At 39.8% G+C, this 27,676-nt stretch overlaps 1 protein-coding gene across 6 annotated transcripts in view; it reads right to left on the bottom strand.

The window, feature by feature from the left end:
* Window positions 1-3,223: 3,223 nt before the first annotated feature.
* The window catches only part of GALNT13 (polypeptide N-acetylgalactosaminyltransferase 13), a 539,320-nt gene continuing 514,867 nt past the window's right edge, over window positions 3,224-27,676 (bottom strand). For all 6 annotated transcript variants that reach the window (XM_055308339.1, XM_055308341.1, XM_055308340.1 and 3 more), the window contains 2 exons: window positions 17,339-17,473; window positions 3,224-4,762 (listed from right to left, as the gene is read on the bottom strand). In XM_055308339.1, the coding sequence (XP_055164314.1) occupies window positions 4,622-4,762; window positions 17,339-17,473 (276 nt within the window). In that variant the 3' untranslated portion in view covers window positions 3,224-4,621. The remainder of the gene's footprint in view (window positions 4,763-17,338; window positions 17,474-27,676) is intronic.

Genomic DNA, 27,676 nt, shown 5'->3' on the forward strand with positions numbered 1-27,676 from the left:
CTCTGATACTAGACTGAACACGTACAAATAAGATGCAAATCAAATGTTCGTGACCACATATGACCATCATTTCTCGAGTGGCAAAAAATGATGCAGGTGGGCAGCCGACATTCTAGGGTTTACTGAACCAATTCATACCATTCTCTTAACTCACCACCAAAACAAAACAAACAAAACAAAACAAACACAAAAAAACAAAAGTAAGGTCATTCCTGCTGTTTTATAGCAGTAGTTCTTTCTTTCTTTCTTTCTTTCTTTCTTTCTTTCTTTCTTTCTTTCTTTCTTCTTTCTTTCTTTCTTTCTCTCTTTGCTTCCTCCCCCGCCCTTTTTATTTATCAGGCTCTTTCTAAGAACCATGGCAAAAACGAATTTATGGGTTGTGTTTACTGGTCTAGAAAGCTCCATGGGGAAGCCTCGGAATCTGCGCTGATTACCCTGCAGTCTTCAAACCTGCATAGCCTAGAATCTCTGCAATGTTCACAGCAATAGATGGTCTAATGCTCTGTGCGAGCTGTAGGCCAATCATTTTTAACTGGAACATAATTCTATGGAAAATAGAAGCAAGGGGAGGGAATGCTCCGTTAGTTACTGCTTAAGAGGCTTTGCTTTCCTGAAACCTATTTTACCCAATAATTCCAAGATGTTCTGTAATCACGCTGTTTCCCGTTAATTTCTTTTCTTGCTACAGATCTTTATCTCCTGTGGTATTATTTGGTAGGACTAATCTTATTTAAATATGAGAGGTAGTGGGAAGTGACATAATCTCTAAAGAATCAATGTATTTATCACAAAATGTTTGATGAAGACATTTTTCTCATTATTGTACCCTTTTACTTTATTTTTGAATACTTTTTAATTGAAGACAATATTAGGTTATATTAACAATGAGGAGTCCTGGCAACACCGCTTATAGTTCTCTAGTCCCCAGGCAAGCCGTATTACAGATCTGGACGTCAGTCTTCTTGGCTGTAAATGAAGAAGCTAGGGTCATCTGCAGATTCCTCTCAGTTCCTATGCTTGTGTTCCGTTCATGGGCTTGCACTTAGAAAACAAATTAGTAGTAACTCCTATGAAACCATGAAAATACATATGATTTTTAAGAAGACGATACATCCCCATCCTAACAGTGAAAATCTCGCTCCTTCAGGTAGGCATTGAATACAACCAAAAAATAAGAATTTTATCCTAATTAAGCAACTTACATAATATAGCAGCATGTTTATAAAATGTCGTATTTCACTTCCATAAGGCAGGCTATTTTACCACAGAGAACAAAATATAGTCCATACTTTAATGTAAAGAATATTAGGAAGAAAATCATCGTTTGGAGACAAAGTTATGCAAATCTTGTCTAAATATATCACTAGATTTTAAAATTTTAAATGCTGTGCAAAAAAAAAAAGATATACAGTAGCACTTAGCAACTTTAACACACATTTTCCAGTTCATTAATTCAAGAAATATTTAAAGAATACTTACTTTGTGCCCAGAACTAAATTAGATGCTGGGGATACCACAGTGAATAAAACTGGCAAAGCCTGGCCTTTATGGGGCTTTCTTTCTAGGGGGTGTGATGAGAGCGCTGGGGAGGCCTCACCGGTGGAGGGTGACAGGCAAGGCTGGAGGGAGAAGGGTTCCCTTCCCCAGGACACATACTGGACAGAAGCTAAGGCAAGTGAGGTGAGGGAACTCTGGGCAGGGGGAGCAAGACAAGAAGAAACTGCCTGGAAGCCAGAGGGGGGCAAGCAAGGGGTGGCGCTGGGGAGGGAGGCTGGCTGGCTCTGCAAGTGTGGCCTGGTGCCCACGGGCCCCAGGAGTGAGGCCGCGCTCACAGGCCTTGAGGCCCTGTGGGGACCAGGCTAGAAACACAGGGCGGTCTCTGGAGGCTGTTGTCACCTAAAGACTGTTGGAGGCAAGGGTGGAGAAATCAGGGACTCCAATCATAAGCGTGTTGCAGTTTCAAGATTTAGAGGCGGTGGCACCCAGTGGGTGCGGTGGGAAGCTGCTGGTTTCTGGTTATGTTTCAGATGTAGAATCAAGGGAATTTGCTGATGGATTAGATGAAAGTTGAAAGACAAACAGAGGAATCAAAAGTGACTTGAGGTTTTTGATCTCAACATCTGGAAAGATGGACCTGGCCTCACCTGCTGTGGGGAAAACATCAGGGAGGGACGTTTGATATCATTTGAAATATTTGTTAGTCTAGCTCCACACGTAAGATGAGTCCTTGTGAAGCCAATCAATATGTTTAGCGTTCTCTACTGAACACAAGAGATATTTTTGCTTAAATTGAATGTGATTCATTGTTTTTTGGGTTTTGGTGTTTTATATTTTATGCCTTTTTTGGGGGGGTTGTTTATTAAACACTAATACAATGTGTTTAAACCATCTGAGGGTTCTTTGAAATCTTCTCTGGCATGAAACTTACACAGTTTTAATTTTTCCTATATTGTTGCTTTGACTGTATTGGACTTTCAAATATTGAAAATGCTACTGAAAATGTGTCAAATTCAGTTTGCACAGAGTAGCTATGATTTTAAAAATTTGTCATTGACCATTTTGTAGATAACGTAAGCATTTTGTTTGACAAAGTCACAATAAGTGGAACAGATAGTATAAAAGAATTCTTGAGTGTTGGGGCTTTTCAAGTTTAAGAAAGAATGCTGGGCAGGGACATTTTACTGTAGTTTAGTCATGACTAGGAAGACAAGAGAGCAAAATGGAAAATGTGATTGTTAAGTCAAGCCTCGTTGTCTTGTGAGGCCACTATCAATTTAAGGCAGTGGTTCACTGGTCCTTGGGCGTCATAGCTTCCTGTGAAGTTTGCTGGAAGCTTCAGATTCGTTTCTCGAAACCATATGCCCCAACATTCTAACTTTTGTTTAAAATTTTAGGAGATTCCAAGAATCCCAGACAACTTGAGATGAGGGGTGTGTACACTTGAAAGAGTAAACCTGAAATGCTTCAGGCTGTAGAAATCTTCTTTAGAGTTGTACCAATATACAGCCAATAGAGGAGGGAATGCTAGCTGGGGAAGTCATGTTACATTTTAGTGACCTTCAGGAAGTGTCGTCCCTTTCATTATAAAACAGTGTGTGTGTGTGTGTGTGTGTGTGTGTGTGTGTGTGTGTGTAAGTATGACAGAAACAGACAGAAACAGAGAGGCAGAGAGATAAAAAAAAGAGTTTGTGTGTAGCCATACTGATGAAAACTTTCTCTCAGAGATTTTTAAGAAAAGATGAGGGCCAAAGATGTAGTATCTTCTGCTCCAGAGGATGCTTCTTCCATTTCCCCCTAAATTTCTTTTCGTAGCCTAGTGCACTTATAATGAATGAGTCACATATGTTGAGCAACTTCAGGGGCATTTTAAATGGTGTCAGATCCTAAAACTTACTAGCGCAAATCTCAGATAAATTTTCCTTCCTTTTCACATCTTCTGCTCATGTATTTTGAACACAAAGGGTTTTAAGATGGAAAAAGAACATGTGAAGTTGTCTATTATTGTCTCACTCAAACTATAGTTTATGGCAAATGATTTTAAGCAGTTTAATTAAAAGTTTAATGGATGTGTATGGAGCTCATTCCCCCAGTGAAAACTTTAGATACTATTGCATGGCAGTGAAATTCTGATAGTAGTGCATTATTTTTTAAAACATAAAATTAAAATGGTAATAGTGGTCCAACTAGAATCTTCGAATGCAAAGTAATTAAAAATTATGGCCAATCTTCTATGCTTCACCTACAATTCTGTACAGCATAAGAGACAAAGTCACCCTCTAGAGTGAAGAGAAAAAGGTCCATATGGGTCCATGGTTAAGAATTGAGTTTCCATTAGCAACTCTGGGACCATGATGATTGTTATGCTCAACCTATGTTAGGAGTGATTGCAACCAAAACAGTATCTTTTAAAATGATTTATTTTTTTCAGTGTAGTTTTATCTTGCTCCCCTCAATGCCTACCTAGTTTCCTCTGATTTCATGTACTTGAAGTTGAACTTTCAAACTCTCCTCCATTTTCTCTGTGATGCTTTTATATAGACCCTTTGAGAAGTCAATATCCAATTTAATTTTTCTCTACAAAATTGAAACCTATCTTGTACGATGAATTCACTGCTTAGAAATAATTCAACATGTGGCCTTGTTATTGACATAGAAATTCAACATGTTTCCATGAAGGTCCATTAGAAACAGAGTGAGTTTTTCAAACATTTGATGATATATCATAATTAAAATATTTCATAAGGCATTTACATTGTCTCTCTTTCAATCACTATGACAAGAAAAAAATTAAAATCAGCCCCTGACTGATCCTATGAGATGAGGGCAATAGAGGTTTTTTTTTTTTTTTTAAAAAAAAGCAAACACAATTTATTTTTCAAGTTCTTCTGGTGTTTGATAACAGTTTGCTGTTATTTATATATTGTATGTGCTTCTTTTGATCAGATACAAATTTTAGTAGGGAAATAAGCAAACATTCCTAAAAATGAATTATAAACAACTGTATTTTAGAATACTAAAAGGATCTTAAAACTTTCAATTCAGCAAAGTTAATATCTTTCCCTAATTGAGATAATGGAAAAACAAAAGTGTAGACACTTTCATGGCTTTGGGGAAACAATCTTCACGCCCCCAAGGTCATGTTCCTTAGCAGCCATTGTTGGGATCTGCTTCCACTACAGTCCTGCATGGTAGGCACCATTTTGTCTTCTTCAGAAGGTTCATCGAGGCATTGGTTACTGTTAACATGTCTCAAGGTGAGTCTCTGTAAAAGATAACCAATAATCAGTGCAACCTATTTTTATATTTAACTTTGCTAGTTCATCAGATTAAGTCTCTTTTTAAAAAAATCCTTTATAATTTTTTTTTTTTAGTATAAACACAGGGATATGTTTGTAAAACGAATAGTGCAAGAGGCTCTTAATTATCATACGAGTTTCACTATTAGGATTTCATCATGTCTAATGCACCTTTATCTGCAGATGGTTAAAGAAATTGGCTGACATTCCTCATGCATTGCCAAGAATTCAGGCTCCTTTGTAAAAAGCCCATTTGTGAGCTCTGAGTTCACTTGAGGGCTGCAAATATTAACATGCTTTCACAAAAGCTTAGTTTTCTTAGGCATGTGTTAATTCGGTAACCATTTGGTAAACATGCAAAGAGATGTCACAGCTGTGACCCAAATGAACAAAACCGCTAGAGATGTTCCCATTTCAAAATACTAAACACGCCATAGTATCTGTGTCTATGAGATATTCAGTGTAGACAAAAGATTATCATAGCAACAAAGACCTGTTACTTGATAGTATGATCATCATATTTTGGTTTTCACTTTTAGGCATCTTTAAAAATATCAATATCAAATATAAAAAGGGATGTTATGGACATATGTTTTAAAATATCATATACGTATTTTACTTTCAGCATAATAATGATATTCATTAATAACCACACTCTCAGTACCAAGTTCAGATAAACATTTTAAGTCCACATGTTTTATACATGTTAATTTATGCACACAAATTATATACATTTCTGCTCAGTTTCACGGGCAATGCCTAGAATTTTTTTTATTTTTATTATTTATTTATTTATTTTTTAATTTTTATTTATTTATGATAGTCACAGAGAGAGAGAGAGAGAGAGGCAGAGACACAGGCAGAGGGAGAAGCAGGCTCCATGCCGGGAGCCCGACGTGGGATTCGATCCCGGGTCTCCAGGATCGCGCCCTGGGCCAAAGGCAGGCGCCAAACCGCTGCGCCACCCAGGGATCCCTAGAATTTTTTTTTAAAGATTTTATTTATTTATTCATGAGAGACACAGAGAGAGGCAGAGACACAGGCAGAGACACAGGCAGAGGGAGAAGCAGGCAGAAGCTGAAGGCAGGTGCTCAACCCCTGAGCCACCCAGGTGTCCTAGAATTATTTTATATGCACAACAGCCAACCAGAAGAAAAGTGTTTGAATGTATGGGAGGTGATTTGCAGGTATATCTCGAAAAGAAAGCACACTATATACTTCTGTTGCCAATACCTAAATTAAAGGCAGACAAACTGTTTTTGTGGGAGGCGGCTTTTGATATCACATTGAAAGTTGGATTTAAAAATGCAATGGGGGGCATGCCATAAAAATGGTGGAAAAACGTTGCCTGGACAATTGTCATTTGTTTGCATTAGGACTGCATACATTGGGCTGCACCGCCCTGAGGAAATCCTGAACGGAGAATAAATAGGCTTGTGGTGGGATGCTTCATAGTCAACGAGCAGGAAATTAAAAGTTCGAGGCTTTTGGACGTGAAGGGGATTTCAAGATTGAGACCTTTGTTGTTCTTTCGAAACACAAAATAAAGCTATTTATACCAAAGAGAGAGGGAGAGAGAAAGAGAAGGGGGGGGGGGTTGAGAGAGAGAGAGAGAGAGGATGAAATGGCCAAAGGCCAAAGATAGGCAAGAAGATGGTTGATTTATGCTTATGGTGCCAGAAATAGTGCTGTTGCCTTATGAACCAGTAACCAACTTGAAAAAAAGATACAAAACTAAAAATTTTTTTCTAGAAAGTCTTAGTAAAAATTAACAAAATATTCTTTATTTTTGTTACATACTTGAGGTTCTGTGTGTATATATATGTCGTCTTTCAAAAAAAGGCATTTACCCTTGCTTGCTTCTAGTAGACCTTTTTTTTTTTTAAATGTATGTGACTTTAAGGATCAGATTGAGTATAGGTTGTCAAGTACACAATGATTGTTTGTAAAAGGTTAGTTTTTTTTTTTTTTTTGTAAAAAGTTTTTTCTTTGAAGGAATTCATCAATAGTCCAAAGCCACCATCCAAAAGGTAACAAACAACTCACCAAAAAAGCTCTCCTTCCTAATGTAGTGCGTAGAAAGCCAGACATTTTAGGGTCACATAGACCTAGGGTGAATTCCTGCTCCCCCCTTCCGAGCAGTGAAGATCTGGGCGGGCTACCCAACCATTCTGAGGAATCGGATTCTTTGTCAGAAAATGCTTAATTATACTTATGGGTATCCAAAAATGCCCTTTTCTGCTTAAAAAAGTCAACTTTAGTCAACTGTATACCTGCGATCCTTTAGCAACCTGGTACAGGTTAACAGTGTTGACCCGTTTCTAGGCAACACGGCTTCTGGCAAAAGTAATCTCTGCAGGGTTAGGTGCACCTGCATCTGATCACCTCCATCCTAATACCTGCCAGGAAAGCGAAGCATGGCCCCTCCCGGGGGGCGAGGCCTGTCATTTGGCACAGGCCGCGGTTCCGAGGAGCTGGCTCCCCCGGGGCTGCACCGACTCCTGGGAGGTCTGCAGAGAGCAGCACCTGTGCTTTCTGTCCTAGAATCCTGTAAGTAAACTTGTGAGACGAACCCAAAGATACAAACGCAGTGAAACGCCGGGACACCTGCGCCCCGATGTTTCTAGCGGCGATGTCCACAGTAGCCACACTGTGGAAGGAGCCTCGGTGCCCATCGACAGATGATGGATAGAGAAGATGCGGTTTATGTACACACTGGGATACCCCTCAGCCGTTAGAAACGACAAATACCCACCATCTGCTTTGACGTGGATGGACCTGGAGGGTATGATGCTGAGTGAAATGAGTCAATTGGAGAAGGACAAACATTGTATGTGTTCTCATTCATTTGGGGAATATAAAAATAGTGAAAAGGAATAAAGGGGAAAGGAGAAAAAATAAGTGGGAAATATCAGAAAGGGAGACAGAACATGAAGACTCCTGACTCTGGGAAATGAACTAGGGGTGGTGGAAGGGGAGGAGGGCGGGGGGTGGGGGTGACTGGGTGACGGGCATTGAGGGGGGCACTTGATGGGATGAGCACTGGGTGTTATTCTGTATGTTGGCAAATTGAACACCAATAAAAAATAAATTTATTATTATTTAAAAAAAAACTTGTGAGATGAAATGTCTAGTTAAGTCTAAGAAGACCCCTTGTTGGGCGTCGCACTACCAGCTGTGCTTTGAAAATGGACTAAGATATCTGTGTAAATTGCCTTGTGCACAAGTTCCCTGGTCAACATGTCCAGACTTTCCCAGCTTTCTAACTCCTCTCAAACGTAGGTTTAACGAAACCAATGCCCCTTCTCCCCACCCCTCTCGTACCTCCATTCAGCCTGGTCATGCCCATTCCCAGCTCAACGGTGTCTTCTACTAACCTTTAACTGGTTCATTTGAACCCGAATAATGCCCTAACTTCCCGCGTGCTGTCATAGGGAGGTATTGCACAATGGAATGGCCTTTATTTACAGGCTAATAATCCCCTCAAGATCAAGAGCTAGGATATATTCTTATTGCTCTCTTTATTTTTTTTTAAATTTTTATTTATTTATGATAGTCACACAGAGAGAGAGAGAGAGAGAGAGAGAGAGAGAGAGGCAGAGACATAGGCAGAGGGAGAAGCAGGCTCCATGCACCGGGAGCCCGACGTGGGATTCGATCCCGGGTCTCCAGGATCGCGCCCTGGGCCAAAGGCAGGCGCCAAACCGCTGCGCCACCCAGGGATCCCTTATTGCTCTCTTTATAAAAATTCCATAACAGGTTTTTGACAGGAACTGAAAAATGATTCATTTTCTTGCTCACTGAGGAGATATTCACAAATCACACAAGTGGTGAGAGAGAGAATTTTTAAAAAGCTTTTATTATTATATCACTTAGCCAACCACAAAGAAATACTTAGATATAATTTATAAAGTTATTGAAAATTACATCTTAGTCTTCAAAAATACATTTGCTTAAAGCTTCAGGGTTTAAAATAATAAATTCTAGAAAAGCTATCCTAAATCTTCACACAACGGAAGTATCTGAATAGAAATGAAGAAAATTAATTTTAATATTCTGAAAACAATCCATTTTTTTTGGCTATGTTAGTTTTCCTTTTAACTAATTTGTTTCAGCTCTAATGCAAAATCTACTGTTATATAAACATGGCTATAGTTAGCCTAAAAAGAGAGCTAATATGTCATAATGTATTCCATTAATTATATTTATGCATATATAAATATTTGAAATAAAGTCAAAAGTGGAAAATACTTACTAATTAATAATAGACCAAACACTACTTAATATAGTCAGCCTCTAAATTAATAAGCAGCTAAGAAGTAAAAGAAGAATAACTCCATGGAGAAATAGCACATAAAGATTTTTCTTAAATACATTTTAAAGAAGTTTCTAGATTTCAGTAACAGAACATAACAAGAATAGTAAAATAAATTCAATACAGTCTACAACACAAACTTCCAAAACTTATTAGAGAACATAATCAGTAGGGTTCTTGAAAATAGTTCTAAACACTTCCATTCTTGTATAGTTTCTTAGTAGCCATTTTTGCAAAGGGCTATCATTACATGTTTCCACAGTGGGCTGCTGGGAGCCATCAGCTACTTTGCTTACTGAGAGACAGGATTGGGTGTTTATGTGAAGAAGAGTGTGGGTCTGTTTGACAAAGAAAATAATGAATAATGACAAAATCAAGTACAAAGGCAGTAATCAATCAATCATACGCAGCAACGTACAATTTCTACTGGATAAGGATGGAAAGCACACGTCACAATAATTGCATCCATGGAACTCTGAGCCACATCCTTTTAGATGGCTTCAGTATCAACTGTATGAAGTAGGGGTAAATGGAGCTGAGACGGGAAGCTGGAGAAAAGCCTGAGATCAAACGGCGAAACACTTTGAGCAAAAGGTTATTTTGGACGGAAGAGGTATATTCTCAGGGCTCATTCTAGTGCAAAATGTTGTTGGGTGCTAAGTGGGTTACTTTGTGAGGAGGAGATATTCAAAACCGTTGAATATCCAGAGAGTTTTCAATTATGGTTTTTGGCATCTTTATTCCTTTGCCCTAAATTTGAGTGGGAGCCAGGGGAAAACCGAGGGAATAATTTAGCTTTAATTTAACTCTTTGCTTTACTTTGTACAGGGTGGTACTCGGATGGTTTCCACATGGATGACCTGTGCTAAAAGAGTTGCACGTGGGCACTGCCACTTTCATCTAAATGTCAATTATAAAGTCAATGAAGAGCAGAAAAAGAGAAAGGTCAGCTCCCCTTATGCTCTTAATTTGACTTACTTCTCCTCAGCACAATTTGTAATTAATTTGTTCCTTGTTTTTTTATACATTTCCTCCTCAGGAACATGAGCTCCAGGAAGGCCAGGACCTGCATACATCGTCAAGCCCAGTGCCTGCCCACAGGGTGCACTTTTTCAGTTTTGACTGAAATACATAGTTGATCAGCCAATGCAGAAAATAAATTCTGATAAAATTAGACTACATCCCTTCAGCAGCTTACTGGCCACAAATAGTTGGATTTCCCATTTCAAAGACTTAATTTCTACAGTAAAACAGTAGATGAATGGTTTATAAAAATACAAAAGATGACAGCATATATAAAAAATTTTATTTATGAAATGACCACGTTCACTACATAGTTCGATTTGTTAAGGAGGCTAGTTTTGTTTTTTTAACCCTACCTGAATTTCCTGTCTAAAATTTCCTGTTTAAAATTCCTAAGCTTGATAATCCTCTACCTTCAGTGATGTTTCTTTTTATAACAAATTTTTCTTGGTAAATGTCATGTTAACATCAAAGACCCCAGGGTCAATGACTGTGAATTTCATCTGTTATTAAAAAGAAAGATGACTTCTAAAGTTGCCCTTGATTTAAAATGAAACAAAACATGATTTTTCTTATGCTCAGAAAATATAACTACAGAACATAAATACAGTATATGTTTTTCTCCATAATAATACATTTGTAATATTTCCCCCTAAAATAATATCACATGAATGACCATGAAAAAAATTCAAAGAATTTCTACTCCTGGGACTTTTGAAAAGCCACTAAACCAGAAGAAAAATTAGGAATCTCAAATAATCCCATTGAGAAAAAAGGTATTTTTCATTTTAAAATACCCACAAAAACATTTAGTATTTCCATTTGTTTGAAAAAGAAGTTTATTTACTTATTTGTCTGAGTATTCTGTCTAGAAGAGAATATTAATATTTTATGTGTTTTCCAGTTATTTTTGTGCTTATATTATGCAAATTTATTAATGGTAGCCATCCAATTAAACATGCTTCCACTTTATCGTGGGTTTTCTTATCAGTCTTATCATCTTTCTTATCATCAGAATAATCTAAAAACATAAGACATACACAGTTTCTACAATGTGGATTTGCCAAAAGTCATTTCACTTTTCCATTTGCGGAAAGTATATTTTTCCAATTTGGAGCTATTAGAAATAATGCTCTAACAAACATCTCTGAACATCTCTCGCCACATCTATAATCATTTATTTAGAAATGATTCTTAGAAGTGAAATCACAAAGTCAAAAGGTATGAACATTTTAAAACATACTAGCAAAGTTTTAAAAATTCTATAATAATTATTTTGTAATAAAAGCAGTACCACCTAACATTTCTTGTGCTTATTATATGCCAGCATAGTGTATGCATATCAGTTTTACCTCACCTACACCAGTGTTATATGTCCAATTAAAAACATTTCTTGACATAGGATAAGGAAAGAAATAGATAAAAGAATACAGATGAAATGATTTTATGTACATATTTTTGATAATTATAAAAAGCCAAGAAAATGAAAAAAAAGTTAATTTAAATATTTCTCCTGTGCTGATTATTCAAGGCCTTGCATATGTTTATACTGGGTGTACATTTTTTTTCTTTTAAATATTCTTTATTAAGCATACCAGCCCTTGCCATACTTGTTGCAAATGGCTCTCACAACTTTGGAAGACTGTCATGTTAACTCAGTTTTGAAAGTACTGTGACATACCAGCTGACATGAAGCATACTGCCAAGTAACTTTTCCTTTGCTTCATTTAAAATATTGACTGAAAACAGGGTAATATGAACCCTAAGCTAGTACTGGTTTTTGTTTACAACATTACTCAATTTTTCTCCTCTGAGGTATAAAGCACTAGTATTTCCTGACAGAATTTTAGCCATATTATTTTAAGATGTGCAAGAAAATGATTAAAAATTCCCATCTTTAAACATATCTATATGGTTTGCTATTTGAGACAAAATGTGTCATGGAGTATCCCTAAATCTGTCCTTTTGAAGAGGCAATTACTATTGAAATCAGACTACGAAAACAAAGTAAATGACAAAGTAAGACTTTCAAATTGTAAAATCAAGTCATACTTTTATACCTTTTTATTAAAAAGCACTAAGTGGAAAACTTGATAATTTAATGAACAAATAGTAGCGACTGCATGGTCAGTTAAAGAATCAACTATACAGGCCTCAGTTTAAAAGATGTCATACTAAGATGAAGTTTAGTTGGAAGAGTTAAAAAGTTTAAAAGGAAACTCAACTAATTATTATATATAATGATAAACAAAATAAGAAAAAATAGACCGTTACAGATATTTAATAGCTAAGGCAGTAAGATTTCCCCTATTGATGAAGTACAAAATCATAATTAAAAAAAACAATTAATATAACAAAGTTGTTATTCAAAATGATAACTATGATGTCCTGATAAGGTGAACTGTGTTTCTTTAGAACAGAATATGATTATTCTAAAGACTAAGTGTAAATGTTTAAGACACAAAAACTAAAATTATAATACTATACTATTGAAATTCCTATTCACTAGTTGAGTCTACATAAGAAACCACAGCTATGGGTCAGTGGGAATACAGACAGGTAATACTAGTAAGATACACACAGCCTTCTAAAGCTAAATTGAGCCACTCTTTATTAGGAGTGCTACACGGGGAAAGGGCGGGTTGCCACTATAGATTACTACTTACCTTGAAATTATATTGCCATTTACCTGCTTTCTGATGAAGGTAAATAAAAAAGGAGGTATTAAGTAAAATCTAAACTCAAGCTTCTGTGATTTCAGTAAATATCAATCTGACATATTTTGCCTCCTGAAAAAAATCCCTTATCTTGTGACTCTGGGAAACATTTGATACAGATGGATATTGAATTCATTTTCTCAGTCAACTTGCTCAGTCACATGAAAAGCAAGACTTATTTTTAGCCTCATATTTTGCTCCCATGTTTCTTCTTTGTTGCATAGTGTTTGTTGAGCATAAGTGTTCTGTTCTAAAATTAGATTCTTACACTGTATATAGCTGCTTGGACGTTCAAAAAATGTGATTATGTGTACTTATTGTCGAAAAATGTAAATTTCAGATGGATTGGGACACAACTGCAGTGTTCAAATAGAATACAAGAAAATCTGAATAAAATAGAATGGATGGATGACAGAACTTTGTAAAAATAATCTTTAAAATATTTCAGTGAGATAAAATCTAGGGTTCCCTTTTTTTTTCTTCTTTGTTATAATTCTATGGCAATGGTTTTCATAGCACCAAAGTGTCGAGGTAATTTATTTAAGAGATTCTAGACAAGGTAAGGATCTTGTAGTTTTGCTTATGATGCTCAGTTGCCCCCAAGTCAAACACGTTTAGCCAGCTATAAAATAGTACCAAATTAAATTCATGGCTGTGTTGAAAAACACTTAGCTAAGAAAGTAGGAACTTCTACATTTCAAATCAAAGTAGGCCCAAGACATGTATTTACTAAGCCTCTGCTTAGTTTCCTTCAAATAAAAGGAGAAGCAGTTAGATATTAATTGTTTAGGAATATGTGTAAAGTTTGTAAGCAATTAGACCATACTGACAAAGTAGTTTCAAGACTTCATCTAAATAGACAATGTTTGTTGCAGAACATCTTCCCCATTATTAAGGAAAGGAGAAATTCTTCTTGAATAAAATTTGGTAGCCCAAATAAATGATAATATTAAATAATTCCTTTCATTTAAAATAGTATATACATTTAGCTTATCAGAGCAGCATCACTCAAAGTACCTAATTGTTTCTAGTGTTTCAGTGACCTCAAGAGGCCATGCAGTGTAGTAGAAAGAGGCTGGACTCAGTGCCAGAAACCTGGGGTCTAAACCGAGAGGAGCTATCTAACACTCTAAGCTTACAATTACTAATGGGGAGAGCACAAATAATAATATTATCTTATAGGACTATTGTTAGAATTGCTTGAGAAAACAGGTGAAAGCATAGACACTCAAGAACTTTTACTCCCTCCTCTTTCTCCCCACTGCTCACCTAAGAAGCAAACAAACTTGATAGACTCTATATTTTGAGGCTTTATGATACTGTTTCAGTTTTTCTCCTCTGGATATTCCAGTAATTCTGCTCCTAATTACGACTTGCTTTTCTAAACCTCAAAGTACTGGGACGCCTGGGTGGCTCAGTGGTTTAGCACCGGCCCTCAGCCCAGGGTGTGACCCAGGGGTCCCGGGATCGAGTCCCTTGTCCGGCTCCCCGCAGGGAGTCCGCTTCTCCCTCTGCCTGGGTCTCTGCCTCTCTCTGTGTGTCTCTCATGGATAAATAAATAAAATCTTAAAAGGAAAAAAAAGTACCGTGGGTGATAAAGTGTGGAATATTTGATCCGTTCACATTGCGAGGTTCCCAATTGAGCTGATGACTAGCTGTCTTTGAGTGTGTTATTAGAACTGAACTCTCGTCCCTGCCCGGGTAGTGTGATCTTGGGCCTACTCTCCTCCTGATAAAGGCTGAAACAACAGAACTTTAAGAAAAGTTTTAACTCTTGTAATTCGTGAACTCCACCAAGTTTTATCCTGCTTTGATAGCAACCACCTCCGAGGTTTCTCAAAGAAAAATAATTCTGCCTTCCACAGCAGTAGCTCAAGAACCAAATTAAAGAAGTAGCAAGCAGCACTTTCTACTTCCCACGGGTCAGACGCCAGAAGACCAGTGCTCCTTGGCAGGGACTCCTCTCTCCCATCTCAGCACCCCTCACCCTCCTGCTCCCTATCCTTCCCCTGTCTCTCCTGGAGGCCTGCCATTTTCCAAAGCGTATTTATGCTTTTTCCTGACTTTGCAACAATTCCAACAGTGTATAAAAAGACTAAGGAAGATAAGTAGATGTTTGGCCACTGTCTACACCTATCTGTCTCAAACTTTAATATGTATGTAAATGACCCGGGAATTTGTTAAAATGCAGATTCCCAAATAGTGTGTGTTTGGTAGGGATCTCAGATTCCTAATTTCTAAAAAGTTCCCAGGTGTTGTTACTATTCTCAGAATCATACTTTGGGTGGCCTGGGTTTGGGACTATTCGTAGACTAAAGTGACTCCAAGTACTGTATTTCAATTTCTTTAAAAAAAAAAAAAAAAAAAAGGTCTCTTTCTTTCTGACTTTTTCACAAATAAAATCTTATTTCACACCTGAAATTTCCGAAAAGGCAATTCATTATTCCTACACTTATTCTTTTGTGACTTCTCCACATCATGATTTAGACATTCATATATTTGGCAAAAAATCTACACTACAATTTAAAATGTTAAATGTAGACAAGTTGAGCATCACAATTTAATTTTGAAAACATAAACATATAGGAGAGTAAAGTAAGCTGTGTTATATAATCATTACAATGATCAGACTGTTTATTTAAGAACCATTTCTCAACTTTTTTGGTATATTATGAGCTTTCTGGTGTGTGTTTTAGAAACAAAGTTTCCACGTTACAAAATATCAGAATGCTGGAAAAATCCTACCGTAGATAACTACTAGTTATCCAAAGTAGTAAATTTACAAAAACCATTTTTAAGTTCTACATGAAGCAACCTATTTTTTTCTCTTTTCTTTCAAAAATCCCTTAGTATTCAACAATCTCTCTACTGGCTGATTAAAACATCAACAAAATATAGCGACATGCCAACAATATAGCTATTTCAGAAATTAAAGAATCTGAGTTATGAGTATAGCAGCCATTATCTGCTCCAAAATTAAAGTCTGAAGGTTAAAAGTAGTATTCTGAAATTCAACCCGCTTCATCTTATAAAAGTATATATACTCATTCCCCTTTCCGTAGAAACATATGCTAGATTTCTTTATTTTTAGTGCAAACCCAATAAAATCCTGGGCTCCTGATGAAAATTAAGGAGCAACAGCAACAACAAAAAAAATTTCTTTAAAAAAATACAATGTGCAGAATTTCTCCTTTATCTGTACATTTATCTGTATTTTTCCTCTTGGAAGAGGGAGGAAGCCAAGGTTCCAGGTTTACCCCCATGTATTATTGAAGGAAATATCTTCTACAGCCTTAATAGGAAAGGTGGTGATGATGAGAGCTCAAGAGAAAAACGTGGGTGAATGAGGTATTGGAGAGGGAAGAGTCTGAATAGAGCACACTGGTGTATTATGTGAAAGATTTAGGATGTTTGCCCTTCATTATGTCCCAGAAGAAGAGTATTTTATGTTCAAAGAGCTTGGCTATATTATATAAATTTTAGGGCCACATAATTTTACCCCTACATAATCAGTTTCAAATCACATAAAAATTCAGTAAGTTGTCCTGCTAAAAAGCTACATCGTACAAATTGAAATGACTTTCAAAAAGTTTTTAAAAAGAAGACCTTGTTGCAGTATCAATGATATCAACGACTCCGTAGATCGGTCTTAAAAACGTTACACTTAGGTGGATCACTGCATTTGTGAAACTCATTTGGCTCTAGTGCATTATTTTTCTTGCAAGAGTAGTTTCTTATCTGAAATAAGTCACCAACAATTTAATAATGTGGAAAATGTAACACGGATGACCCAATTCATTTTGCTAAGCCAAGGGAACTGAAAGAAATGAAGCTGTTTCAAGGCAACTTCCTTATGGAAAAGAAAATATTTCTTTTTTATTAGCTCCATCTGATGGCTGATCTGATTTTTACACACTGCCTGACTATAAATCCCCAACAGTAATTTTACTGTTTTCTCTCCCTCTCTTCTACCAGAAAGATGTGCTATATTGAGAAAATACTCCTTACCTGATTATGTGCCTAATTAATGAATTTTGCAAAGTATTTTTCTATTATAAAGAGCATTCATGCTAATCTTACCAGCTTATTTTTTCTTTCCCTTAAATTGAGAAGCATTAATATCAGATTATAACAGTGTAAAATTTGGAATTTGAAAAATGGAAATATTGTTGATATCGTCCTATAATGTGCATCTTCATACATACCTGTCAGTTAGGCACAGCTGGCTCCTTATGTTAAGCATGTAAACGCGCTAACATGTTTTAAGCACTTAAAAATGAACTTATTTTTCTTATTCGTTTTTTATACTAATGAACTCATTTGACAAAACCTATACTATACCATTCTAATGCTATCAGTTAGAAGCCTGTATGCTTGAAAATACAGTTCTTCCAGTGCAGAAAAAATAGCTTAGGATTTAAGTGCACTTGAAATATATAACTGAGTTTAAGCTTTAAATAATAAGTAAATTAAGGAAAAGACTATACCTCAGCATCATATTCCCATAACTGATTTCCTCTCATGTGGTGGCATTTTAACATGATTACAGGTCCGCTGAGTCTAGACACATCCAAGCACAAGTCGTCAGTTCGGATTTCTTTGTCAGCAGTGTAAGAAAATACCTGAAAACAGAAAATTCAACAAATAATCTCCTTAAAAGCAAAGAAGTCCCAGTATAGATTTCTCTGTTGGAAGTATTCATATGAACTTGTGTTTCCAAATGGTCTCTGCTGTGTGATCTTGAGAAAGCTAGTTTACTTCTCTGAGTCCTTTTCCTCAACTGCAAAACAGAGACAGTGTTATCTGTTTTATAGGATTTTTGTGAAGTCCCAATTTCACAAACTAAATTATTAAACACATATTATTTGCTGGCACCATATTTCCTGCACTGTACTTGCCTTACATATCTCACAACGGAGTCAGTAAAATAAAGTTTGTTAACTGTATGGCACCCCTCAGAGGGCAGTCCCTGTTCTCACCACCGAATGACCAATTCCCCGATTCTATAGAGAGGATAATGTTTTTCATTAAGACACTTAAATCTTTCTTTCCATAAGACTTTCATGTAAATTTTATTAAATATTGTCAGTGTGTTTCCAAAGGCTGTAGAATTAGCTTCTCTAGAGGCCTCATTAAAGAAAGGTAGGCCCTACGCTTAAATTTCTCATATGGTTATAGCTGGGCTTGGCTACAATTCTTCTAAAACTATCCAAGAAATGATAAGGTGGATTGTAGATTCATTGCTAGCTATTTTAAACTGATACTATAATAATCTCTACTTTTTAAACTCCTGGTGTGAATAATTTATGTATAGCATTGATTATTTAAGGGTCATGAGAGTTGTTAATAATTATACAAATTATTTTCTCCTGTTGGCTCTGATAAGCATGGCTCAGTATTCTGTGGGTATTTTTTTCCTTACAATGTCAAGAGGGAGTGTAATGAGGATCTTTTAGGTTCCCAAAGCAGTCTGGTAAAATTAAAGGAAGTCAGCTCTACAAATCCCCTATAAACTCTGGAGCCCTAGTCTGTAAGCTGAACAAGTTAGTCTTGAAAGGTTTCCCCCTTTGGGACGCCTGGGGGGCTCCGCGGTTGAGCGTCTGCCTTAGGCTCAAGGCATGATCCCGGGGTCTGGGATCCAGTCCCACATTGGGCTCCCCATGGGGAGCCTGTTTCTCCCTCTGCTTGTTTCTCTGCCTTTCTCTCTGTGTCTCTCATGAATAAATAAATTAAAAAATATATATAAGAAAGAAAGAAAGAAAGAAAGAAAGAAAGAAAGAAGAAAGAAAAGAAAAGAAAGAAGGAAGGAAGGAAGGAAAGAAAGAGAAAGAGAAAGAAAGAAAGAAAGAAAGAAAGAAAGAAAGAAAGAAAGGTAGGTTTGCGTCTGTAGTACGCTGACTCAGGGCTGCCCCGAAAATCACAAGTGGTAAGAGGAAAATTCAGTCAATGATAAGGAAATTCTTCACCAAGGTTATACATTCTACTCAACAATATAAAAACTTGAGAAGTATATGAAGTTCATTTAGTTGAACTATATACAATATATTATAGATTTCCTGTTAGGCATTCAGAAAAAAATTCCTATCTTTAGTACTTTTGAATGTTCATAGTTTTAATGGAAATTATGAGTAACCAAGAGAATAAAAGAAACACCCATCAAATATAAGTACTATATCCTTTCCAAACATGGCATTTATTAATACAACATTTAATTTAATACAAACATATATAGTTAAATAAATGAATCCAGTAGTAAGTCTTAATTTGAAAGAGGGAAATTTTTCAAGAAATTTCTCTTATCTTTTGTTTTAATGTGAAGTATAATTCTCCACATTGAAATTATTTTCTTTTAGTTGTAGACAGATGTCAATATAATGGAGACACCAAAGCATCCACATTCAGCATTAATTTTGTATGATGAGTATAATCATGGCATGAACAATGATTTTTCCTCTGGTCTCTTATGATAGTTTGGAAACTTTACCTGTTGAGACAAGTCAACCACATTTTTATTGCTTAATTCCTAATGGTACTTCATTCTATGGTCAATCAGTAGCTATCTTAGGTGATTTATATTTAAGAAAGATATATTTGAAAAAAAAAAGAAAGATATATTTGTAGAATATTTTTTGAGCCTATATATATTATCTGAAATTATCTTTGCACTTGAAAAAAATTTTAACAGATGTTAAAATACTTGGTCCACAAATAATTTTTTCCTTAAATAAAATCTGTATATGATTCTTGTTATTTTCTGGCATTAATTAATTTGTTAACAAATCCTAACAAATAATTAATAGTATTAATTTATTCCTCATACCTGAGAATCTTGTTTTTATGCTGGAGTGTTCCAAAATGGTTTTTATTCTGCACAACAATAAAAAGTCAGTGTATATCAGTAAATACATGTCCTTCTTGATTTTATCTGGAAATTATCAGGCTCAATCTCAATTATTTACTCTTTGAATCTATCATCTTTTTACCTATAATTGTCATCTTTGTCTTTTCGTATCTCCTACCATAGCAGGTTCATGGAATTCACTTTGGGATAAACTAAAATTTGATAGGCCAAGTACTTTGTAGAGATCCAGATACACAGACAGCAGTCAGTAATTGATATTTAGGGTCATTACCCCAGGCTTAGAGGTGTTCTCAGAATGTGGCCTTGTATATGGATTCCTGCCTTGGTAGTACATCAGTTCCCGAAGAATTTTAGGACAGGAGCCCAGCAGGCTTTGCTCTTGCTTCTCTATGCCGGCCTCTAGGCACACAGTCTTGAGGAGGGGCTCTCATACTCCATGACAGACCGTCCTGACTCTTGCAGCATATATATTCACCCCTGCTGAATTTCTTACGACTTTGGGAACAACTTCAAATCTTGTTTTAGATTCCCGAGGAAGCAGGTGCTCAATACCCCCATCTGAGTTGGTATGTGTAGTTCCCGGCAGAGTATCTGCCCAATCTGTTCTCCTGCTGTCATTTAAACCTTTATTCTTGATTACAGGTAAGATTTTCAATCTTGAACACATATGAAGCACATTAGCTTAAGCATCACACATGGTGATGACTTTACAAGATTGAGTTCCTCATTTGTGAAATCTAATTGTATGTTTTTAACAAAAATTGGACACTATTCCTCCCTTTCTAGTTATCAAATTGCTTTATCATTGGTTATCAATACTGATTCTTGGGGCAGCCCAGGTGGCTCAAAGGTTTAGCGTCGCCTTCGGCCCAGGGTGTGATCCTGGAGACCCGGGATCGAGTCCCACGTCGGGCTCCCTGAGTGGAGTTTGCTTCTCCCTCTGCCTGTGTCTCTGCCTCTCTCTCTCTGTTTCTCATGAACAAATAAATAAAATCTTAAAAAAAAAATACTGATTCTTACTAAAACTGTGAGTTACACAAATGCTAGATTTAACATGTATTTTCAGTTGCTCCAATGCCAGATTGTTTCGAGTAACAATTAGTTAAGTCAGTCTCATCACCTTAAAGAAGGTGACTAGAAGCAGAGTAAAATAATCAATCTCAGTGTCCTTCCACCCATTATTAAAGACGAATAAACAGGAAGTTAATATTAATTGAGTACCTATCTGCGTTAGAAACCATGTGTGATATGACTCATAAATATTAAATGAATTTGCCCTGTTCTGTTGTACAATTACATCCCTACTCCTATGCAGACCAACTTAACAGTATTGCAGAGCATAGTAGAGCTCTTTACATGAACCCTACAGATGCAATAATTTATGGTGCTTTGAAAATTCTATTTTGCGTCTGATCTTCCTATGTTGTAACACATAGAATTATGAGCCACCCAGCATCACACATCTTCCTTTGTAGTCTGTTGGTCAAGGTAGCACTAGAAACATGACTAAAAAGGCCGTATTTGCTCAATTGTTTTAAGTTTAGCTATCTTATAAGAAGTGCTAGATCCTTTGTTCCATTTTGAGGGCCTTTTCCAAAACTACTTTGATGCCTATAACAATTCAGTTTTTATTGTCTCATATTAGTTTGCTAGGGCTGCCATAACAAAGCATCATGGACTGGGTGGTTATTAATCTCCTCAGAGTGCTGGAGGCCATACATTCTATTGGTTTCTTTCGTGGGCCTCTCTCTTTTTCTTGTAGGGGACCATTTTTACCCTGTGTCTTCTATTGTCTTCCCTCTGCTGGTGTTTTAATCACTTCTTCATATAAAAACATCCATATTAAATTAGGGCCCACCCCAATGATCTCTTTTTATCTCAATCACATCTTCAAAGACCTTATATCTCTGACTGTAGTCTCATTCTGAGATACTGGGATTAAGAGTTCAACATGTGAATGGGCCAGGGGGTGGGGACAGGGGAGCACAATTCAGCCCCTGACACCTATCAATTCCTTACACTGAAAGAATAGAATGCCTCTTTTCCTATCCCCTGAAAACTACAGGTTTTGGGGCTTACTTGTCCAGGACCCCTGGGAATTGAGTTCAGAAATTAGAATGCTCTGTTTAATATTATTAATTGAAATTCTAAATGAAATGTAATCCCAAATCTTCTCCTCTTTCCTAAATTGGACCTGCTTTGGGTTGGAAGACTGCCATGGGAAAGGGCTTGGTTGACTTCTCTTATTTCATCATTTTGGGAGCTTCATTTCTTTCTTATCTCTCTTGCCCACACCCAAATTCCCCCAGGCTGCTAATTGGGTTTTGATTCCCACAGGGTGGTAAAAGCATCCGAGTCTTACCTAAATTGTCTTTTGATAACTCCTTCCTGTTCTCTGGCATGGCAGAGATTTAAAGCCCCTTCTCCAGAGAATGTTCATGGTTCTTTAGAGATTCCCACTGCTAAGTACCTGTCACTGTAGCGCAAATAAAAAGGACAATGCATATTTTATAAGTGGGCCACTTTTTATGACTTGACCAACTTGGGGAGGCAAGCTGACTCAGGCAATGAAGTCACCACAATTCAGTTTTCACAGGGCAGCTTTCCTACGTGAGGGTCAAGCGACAGCCTGCCCTATTCCCCAAGAGAAGGAAGCATGTAGCAAGCAAGCTCTTGGAATGGTGTTCCACGGGATGAAAATGAAAACGCAGGATCGTAGGGCCCTGCTTGCTGGCAAGGGTTGCACCCCCAGGAAGCCGCCCCTGCCTTGAGCCCTCCTCTCAGTAAGGTTTGTTCGTGAAGCTAGAATCCCACCCCCTCCTCTCTGGAGGGAGGGCAACTGCTCTTTTAATAGAAAACCTTAATTTTCTCCACCTTGTGATACCTCCTGTTTTGGGTTAAATTGCATTCCCCAAAAGAAACGTCGACCCTCGGGGGGCCCCCGTGGCCCAGCGGTTTAGTGCCTGCCTTCGGCCCAGGGCGTGATCCTGGAGACCCGGGATCGAGTCCCACATCAGGCTCCCTGCATGGAGCCTGCTTCTCCCTCTGCCTGTGTCTCTGCCTCTCTCTCTCTCTCCTCTCTCTCTCTCTCTCTCATGAATAAATAAATAAATAAATGCTGACCCTCTAAGCACCTCTGAATGTATTTGGAAGCAAGGTCATTGCAGATGTAATTAGGCAAGTTACCATGAGATCATACTGGGGTAGGGTGGACCCTTAATCCGAAATGACTGGTGTCCTTAGGAGAAGACAGAGATGGACATCAGGCTCCCTGCACAGAGAAAAGTGCCTCTGCAATGATGGGGGCAGAAACTGGAGTCATGCGTCATCTACAGGCCATGGGTCTTGCAGGCAAACACCAGAAGTTAGAAGCAGCAACAAATGATTGTCCCTTACAGGTTTGAGAAGAGATGCCGCCCTCCTGACACCTTGGTTTCAGACTTGTAGCCTCAGGTACTGAGAGAGAACAAACTTCTATTGTTTAAGCCCTTCACTCTGGTCCTTTGTTAGGGCGGCCCTACAAAATTTGTAGCCCTCCTTTTATTCCATACGGTGGTTGAAAGGTCTAAAAGTCATGGAGGCAGTTTCTAAATTGACATTGCACATTTTGCATAGGGAGGTCGATTCTAGATTTCACATTTACCATACCTTGGTGTCTGGGCTGAAAATCGTAACATCCGGTTTTGTTTTCTGAAAGCATCAATCATTTTTACAATCATTTTTCTATTTGAATATATCTTCAGAGAGTGGTTTTTTTACTGTGATGGGGTGAAAATACCTGCTTTTATTGCAGACTTTATAGAGACCAGATTAATTTCTGTGTCTGAATTGAGGTACTCAGATGAGTTTAGGAACAATTCCTAACATACGAAAGGTGACAGCCAATCTCAATGCCAGTTCCTTTCAATCTTAGCATTTTTTTCAGAGAAGGTAAAAGCATTTTCATCACTTCACATATGCGTGCGATTTGTTCTGGATTTTTCACTTTGGGGAGTATGTTCAAAGTCATTTATTTTATATTTTTTCAAATACTTACAAATAAAGCATCTCAACAATTTTCAAGGGCCATTGGGAGAATGATCTAAAATATTCTGCATAGTGCTTCATTTCACACAAGGAAGGGACGTGTCTCTACCTACCGTGCTGAAAATCCGCATCTTGTATAGTCAGTTCTTTAAAACTACTTTTATCTTTACCCCTTTGAAAAGTTCGGAATTTGTAAGATCGTAAGCAAATCTTGCTCAGGGCGGCCTAGGCCGCTGCTCCCCAAACTGCGGAAGCAAGTCGGGCGGGGGCCGCAGGGCAGGCGGGGGCGGAGGGGGGGGGCGCGGGCAGGGGCGCGGGGGGCGAGGGGGGCGGGGGCCTGCTGCCACGACGGGCGCTCCGGCCCGGCCCGGGACCCCCGCAGCACACACCCTGGTTCTTATGGGTCTACACTACGTTCTCGTGTAGCCCGTGTGTGCTTAAATGGGCATATGGGCATAAATGGGTCCATGGGCATATTTGATTCGGCTTTACTGTGCGGGCTGTGAGTTGTGTAGACCTGGCAGTGCGTCCGTGGCCCGGCCGTCCTGGGGGCTCCCGCTGTGCGCCGGCCGGGCCTCCCCCGCCCCCGGCCTCCCCCGTCCAGGAGCCTCACCCCCGGCCTCCCCCGCCCCGGGCCTCTCCCGCCCCCGGCCTTCCCCGTCCCCGAGCCTCACCCCCGGGCCTCCCCCGCCCCCGGCCTCCCCCGTCCAGGAGCCTCACCCCCGGCCTCCCCCGCCCCGGGCCACTCCCGCCCCCGGCCTCCCCAGTCCCCGAGCCTCACCCCCGGGCCTCCCCCGCCCCCGGCCTCCCCCGTCAGGAGCCTCACCCCCGGCCTCCCCCGCCCCGGGCCTCCCCCGTCCCCGAGCCTCACCCCCAGGCCTCCCCCGCCCCCCGGCCTCCCTCGCCCCGGGCCTCACCCCTGGCCTCCCCCGCCCCCAGGCCTCCCCCGCCCCCGGCCTCCCCCGTCCCGGAGCCTCACCCCCGGCCTCCCCCGCCCCCAGGCCTCCCCCGCCCCCGGGCCTCACCCCCGGGCCTCCCCCGCCCCCGGCCTCCCTCGCCCCGGTCAGAGCCGCCCGGCGGGTCCTGCGGCCCCTGCGGCCCCCGCGCGCATCTCCTCCCGCCGCCTGCTGCCTCCTGCGGCCGTGCCGGTCCTTGGACTTCGGGGCCCGGATCCCTCAGGTATTTGAGGTGCGGAGTCTGTTAACAGGGACCCAGAAGCATAAATTATCTTCAGACGCTCGCGCACACAGGATACAGTTTTCTTCTCCCGCATCCGGTAGGAACAGCCCAGGTGAGCTCGTATTGAAATGGTGAGAAAGTTGTTTGACAGCAAACCCGAGGCCCTCGGCTCGGCCACCGACTTTCTCGGCCGACCTCTCCGGAGGCGCCAGGCCTGGGGGGCCCGACGGGGGGGAGCAGGCCTGGGGAGGAGCCCCCGATGGTGGGGGGGGGGAGCAGGCCTGGGGGGCCGACGGGGGAGCAGGCCTGGGGAGGAGCCCCCGACGGTGGCGGGGGGAGCAGGCCTGGGGGCCCGACGGTGGGGGGGCTCAGGGGCCGTGGGTCTGTCCGGCCTGCGCATGGGGCTCCCGGCCGGGGCCTCGGGGCTCCAGCATCTGTGACGCGCTGCCCCCCACACTGAGAGGGCGCCGGCACCTCCGCGGGGGGGCGGCCTCATCGCGGCCTCTCCGTCACCGCCTTCTCGCCCGGCGCCTCTGCTGGGCCCGACACTGCGGACGTGCGCCCCCAGGCCCCCCGCGCTGCTCCGGCCCGGAGTCTGGGTGCCCCCCGCCCCCGGCAGGCCCGGCCCGGCGTTGCAGGCGGGCGGCAGGTCACCGGGCGGTGGGCCGGGGCAAGGACAGGGCTCCCCTGCGGCCTCAGGAGCAGCAGGTGCGCGGGTCACGGTGCCGCCCCCCACGTGCCCTGCCCCCGGGGCCGCAGGGGCTGCTGCGGTGCGTCAGGCAAACCCGGAGCCCGGGACTAGTCACCTGCTCAAAACGCAGGCATGTAATCCGCGCTCGCCGACGTGGTCTCATCTTTGTGATACATTTTATTTTATCTCTAAAGTCTTGCTGTCCCAATCACAAATGCTGAACATAGATTTCTGAACACCACGGAAACAATTCTAGGACAAGAATATTTGCCCAAGAATCACTTCTTGAAGTAAAATGAAAACAATTTGTCTTTGGGGTCTCTTGCTCACTTTGTAAACTACTGAGCAAGAGAGTAAGGTACTATAGTAAGCCGGATTCGTTAACACAATAATAGATGGGACATTTCTGTTCTTCCTATTCTATATTCCTACTTCACCGTTAAATCTTCCCATTTTAAACACCGCTGATGTTACAGTCTGTATGTTTAATACTTTACTCTGCTTGAAGGGTTTAAAGGAAGTCTGCATTTTAAGAACTCTGATATATATAAGCTTTATGCTCCAGGTGCTCATACTTTACCAGTGTAGCACCAAAGAATAGAAATTGCAAGTTTAAGCCCAATTGGATATCCCACTAGACAGGCTTGACTGTGCAGATGCTGTTTTTTATGTGGCTGTGGTAGAGTTCTCAGGTGGCCCCAAGATTCCCATCCCAATATACCTGCGCTTTATACACACTCTCCCCTTGAGTGTGCGTGAAACTGTGCTTGCCAGGAAAGTCACTCCACAATCACTTTATGTTATAGAAGACCTAGAATCAGCCAACGTAAAGAGGTTTTCCTACTGGCCTTGAAGACACACACTGCCTGTTTAGGAGGGCCAGCTAGCAGGGGGCTGGGAGAAGTATTCCCTTCCCCTGCTGCTGAGAGCAACGCCTGGCAGAGAGCCAATGGGGAAAAAAAGCTACATACCAAAAAGCAAAATGATGGAAGCTCAGTTCTCCAACCAAAAGGGACTAAAATCCACCAATAACCAGGAAGCTTGGAAGGGGACCCTGAGCCTCCAGTGAGGTGTCAGCTCTGGCCAACACTGATTTTAGTTCTGTGAGACCTACATTGGACCTGAATTAGATTTAGGGAACTGTGAGATAATAATTTTGTGTTCTTGTAAGACACCAGATTTGTGGTGTCTTGCTCTACAGCAATAGAAAACTGATACAGTGCCCATTAGGAAAAAGGAAATACATACAAAAATTAGAATGATCCTTATGATGTATATCTTTTCCCATGCGATGTCTCTATTGCTTATTTATTCATTCAATCGTTCATCCATCTACTTATTGAATAAATACTTTTAGGTATGTTATGCTTTAGGTATTCTCTGAACCATATAGGCTCTTCATGAAACTTTGAATTCAAAACACAAACGTTTAATTGGGTGCCAACATTTTTGTAAGGGTTTCCTGCACTATTCCAACCGGCCTTGAACTCTGTTCTCCATGTTCTCATTGTAATGATTTTCTATAACAAATTATTTTTCTCTTGATGGTATTCTCTGCTATATTTCCCCTGGTTAGATCATTCCTTAAATATTTATTCTCTAAACAATCTATCCTCACACATATAAATTGCAAAGAAAGTCAAATGGATTATTGGATAGGATAATTTCCTTCAGTCATAGGCAATTTAATACATACTTTCCCTCTATCACTATCTCATTGGGTGGTACCATGGAGCACCAAGATAGTTGGTCTTTGAGGTTCTTATTGATTTATGCCTGCAAATGGAAGATAGATGTAGCAGCAATAATATATATCATTCATGTGACACTTTTATAAACTAGTCTATTTGTTTTAGAATTTTTAGCCACAAATTCGTGGTGAAAGACTTTGTGCCATCCTTCCTGAATATATTTTTACCGGTATTTTGGTAATGTGTCTTGTCTTAAAAGGTATGCACTTATACTGTATCATTAGGCACTTCTTGGAAGTCTGGTATATGGCATTGGATAAAAATGACAAAAATGATTGAATATATAAAATATATTAAAAGCCTCAAAAGGCAGATT

The sequence above is a fragment of the Nyctereutes procyonoides genome, unplaced genomic scaffold, assembly GCF_905146905.1.
Source record: "Nyctereutes procyonoides isolate TBG_1078 unplaced genomic scaffold, NYPRO_anot_genome, whole genome shotgun sequence".
In the NCBI taxonomy this organism is placed as follows: Eukaryota; Metazoa; Chordata; class Mammalia; order Carnivora; family Canidae; genus Nyctereutes; species Nyctereutes procyonoides.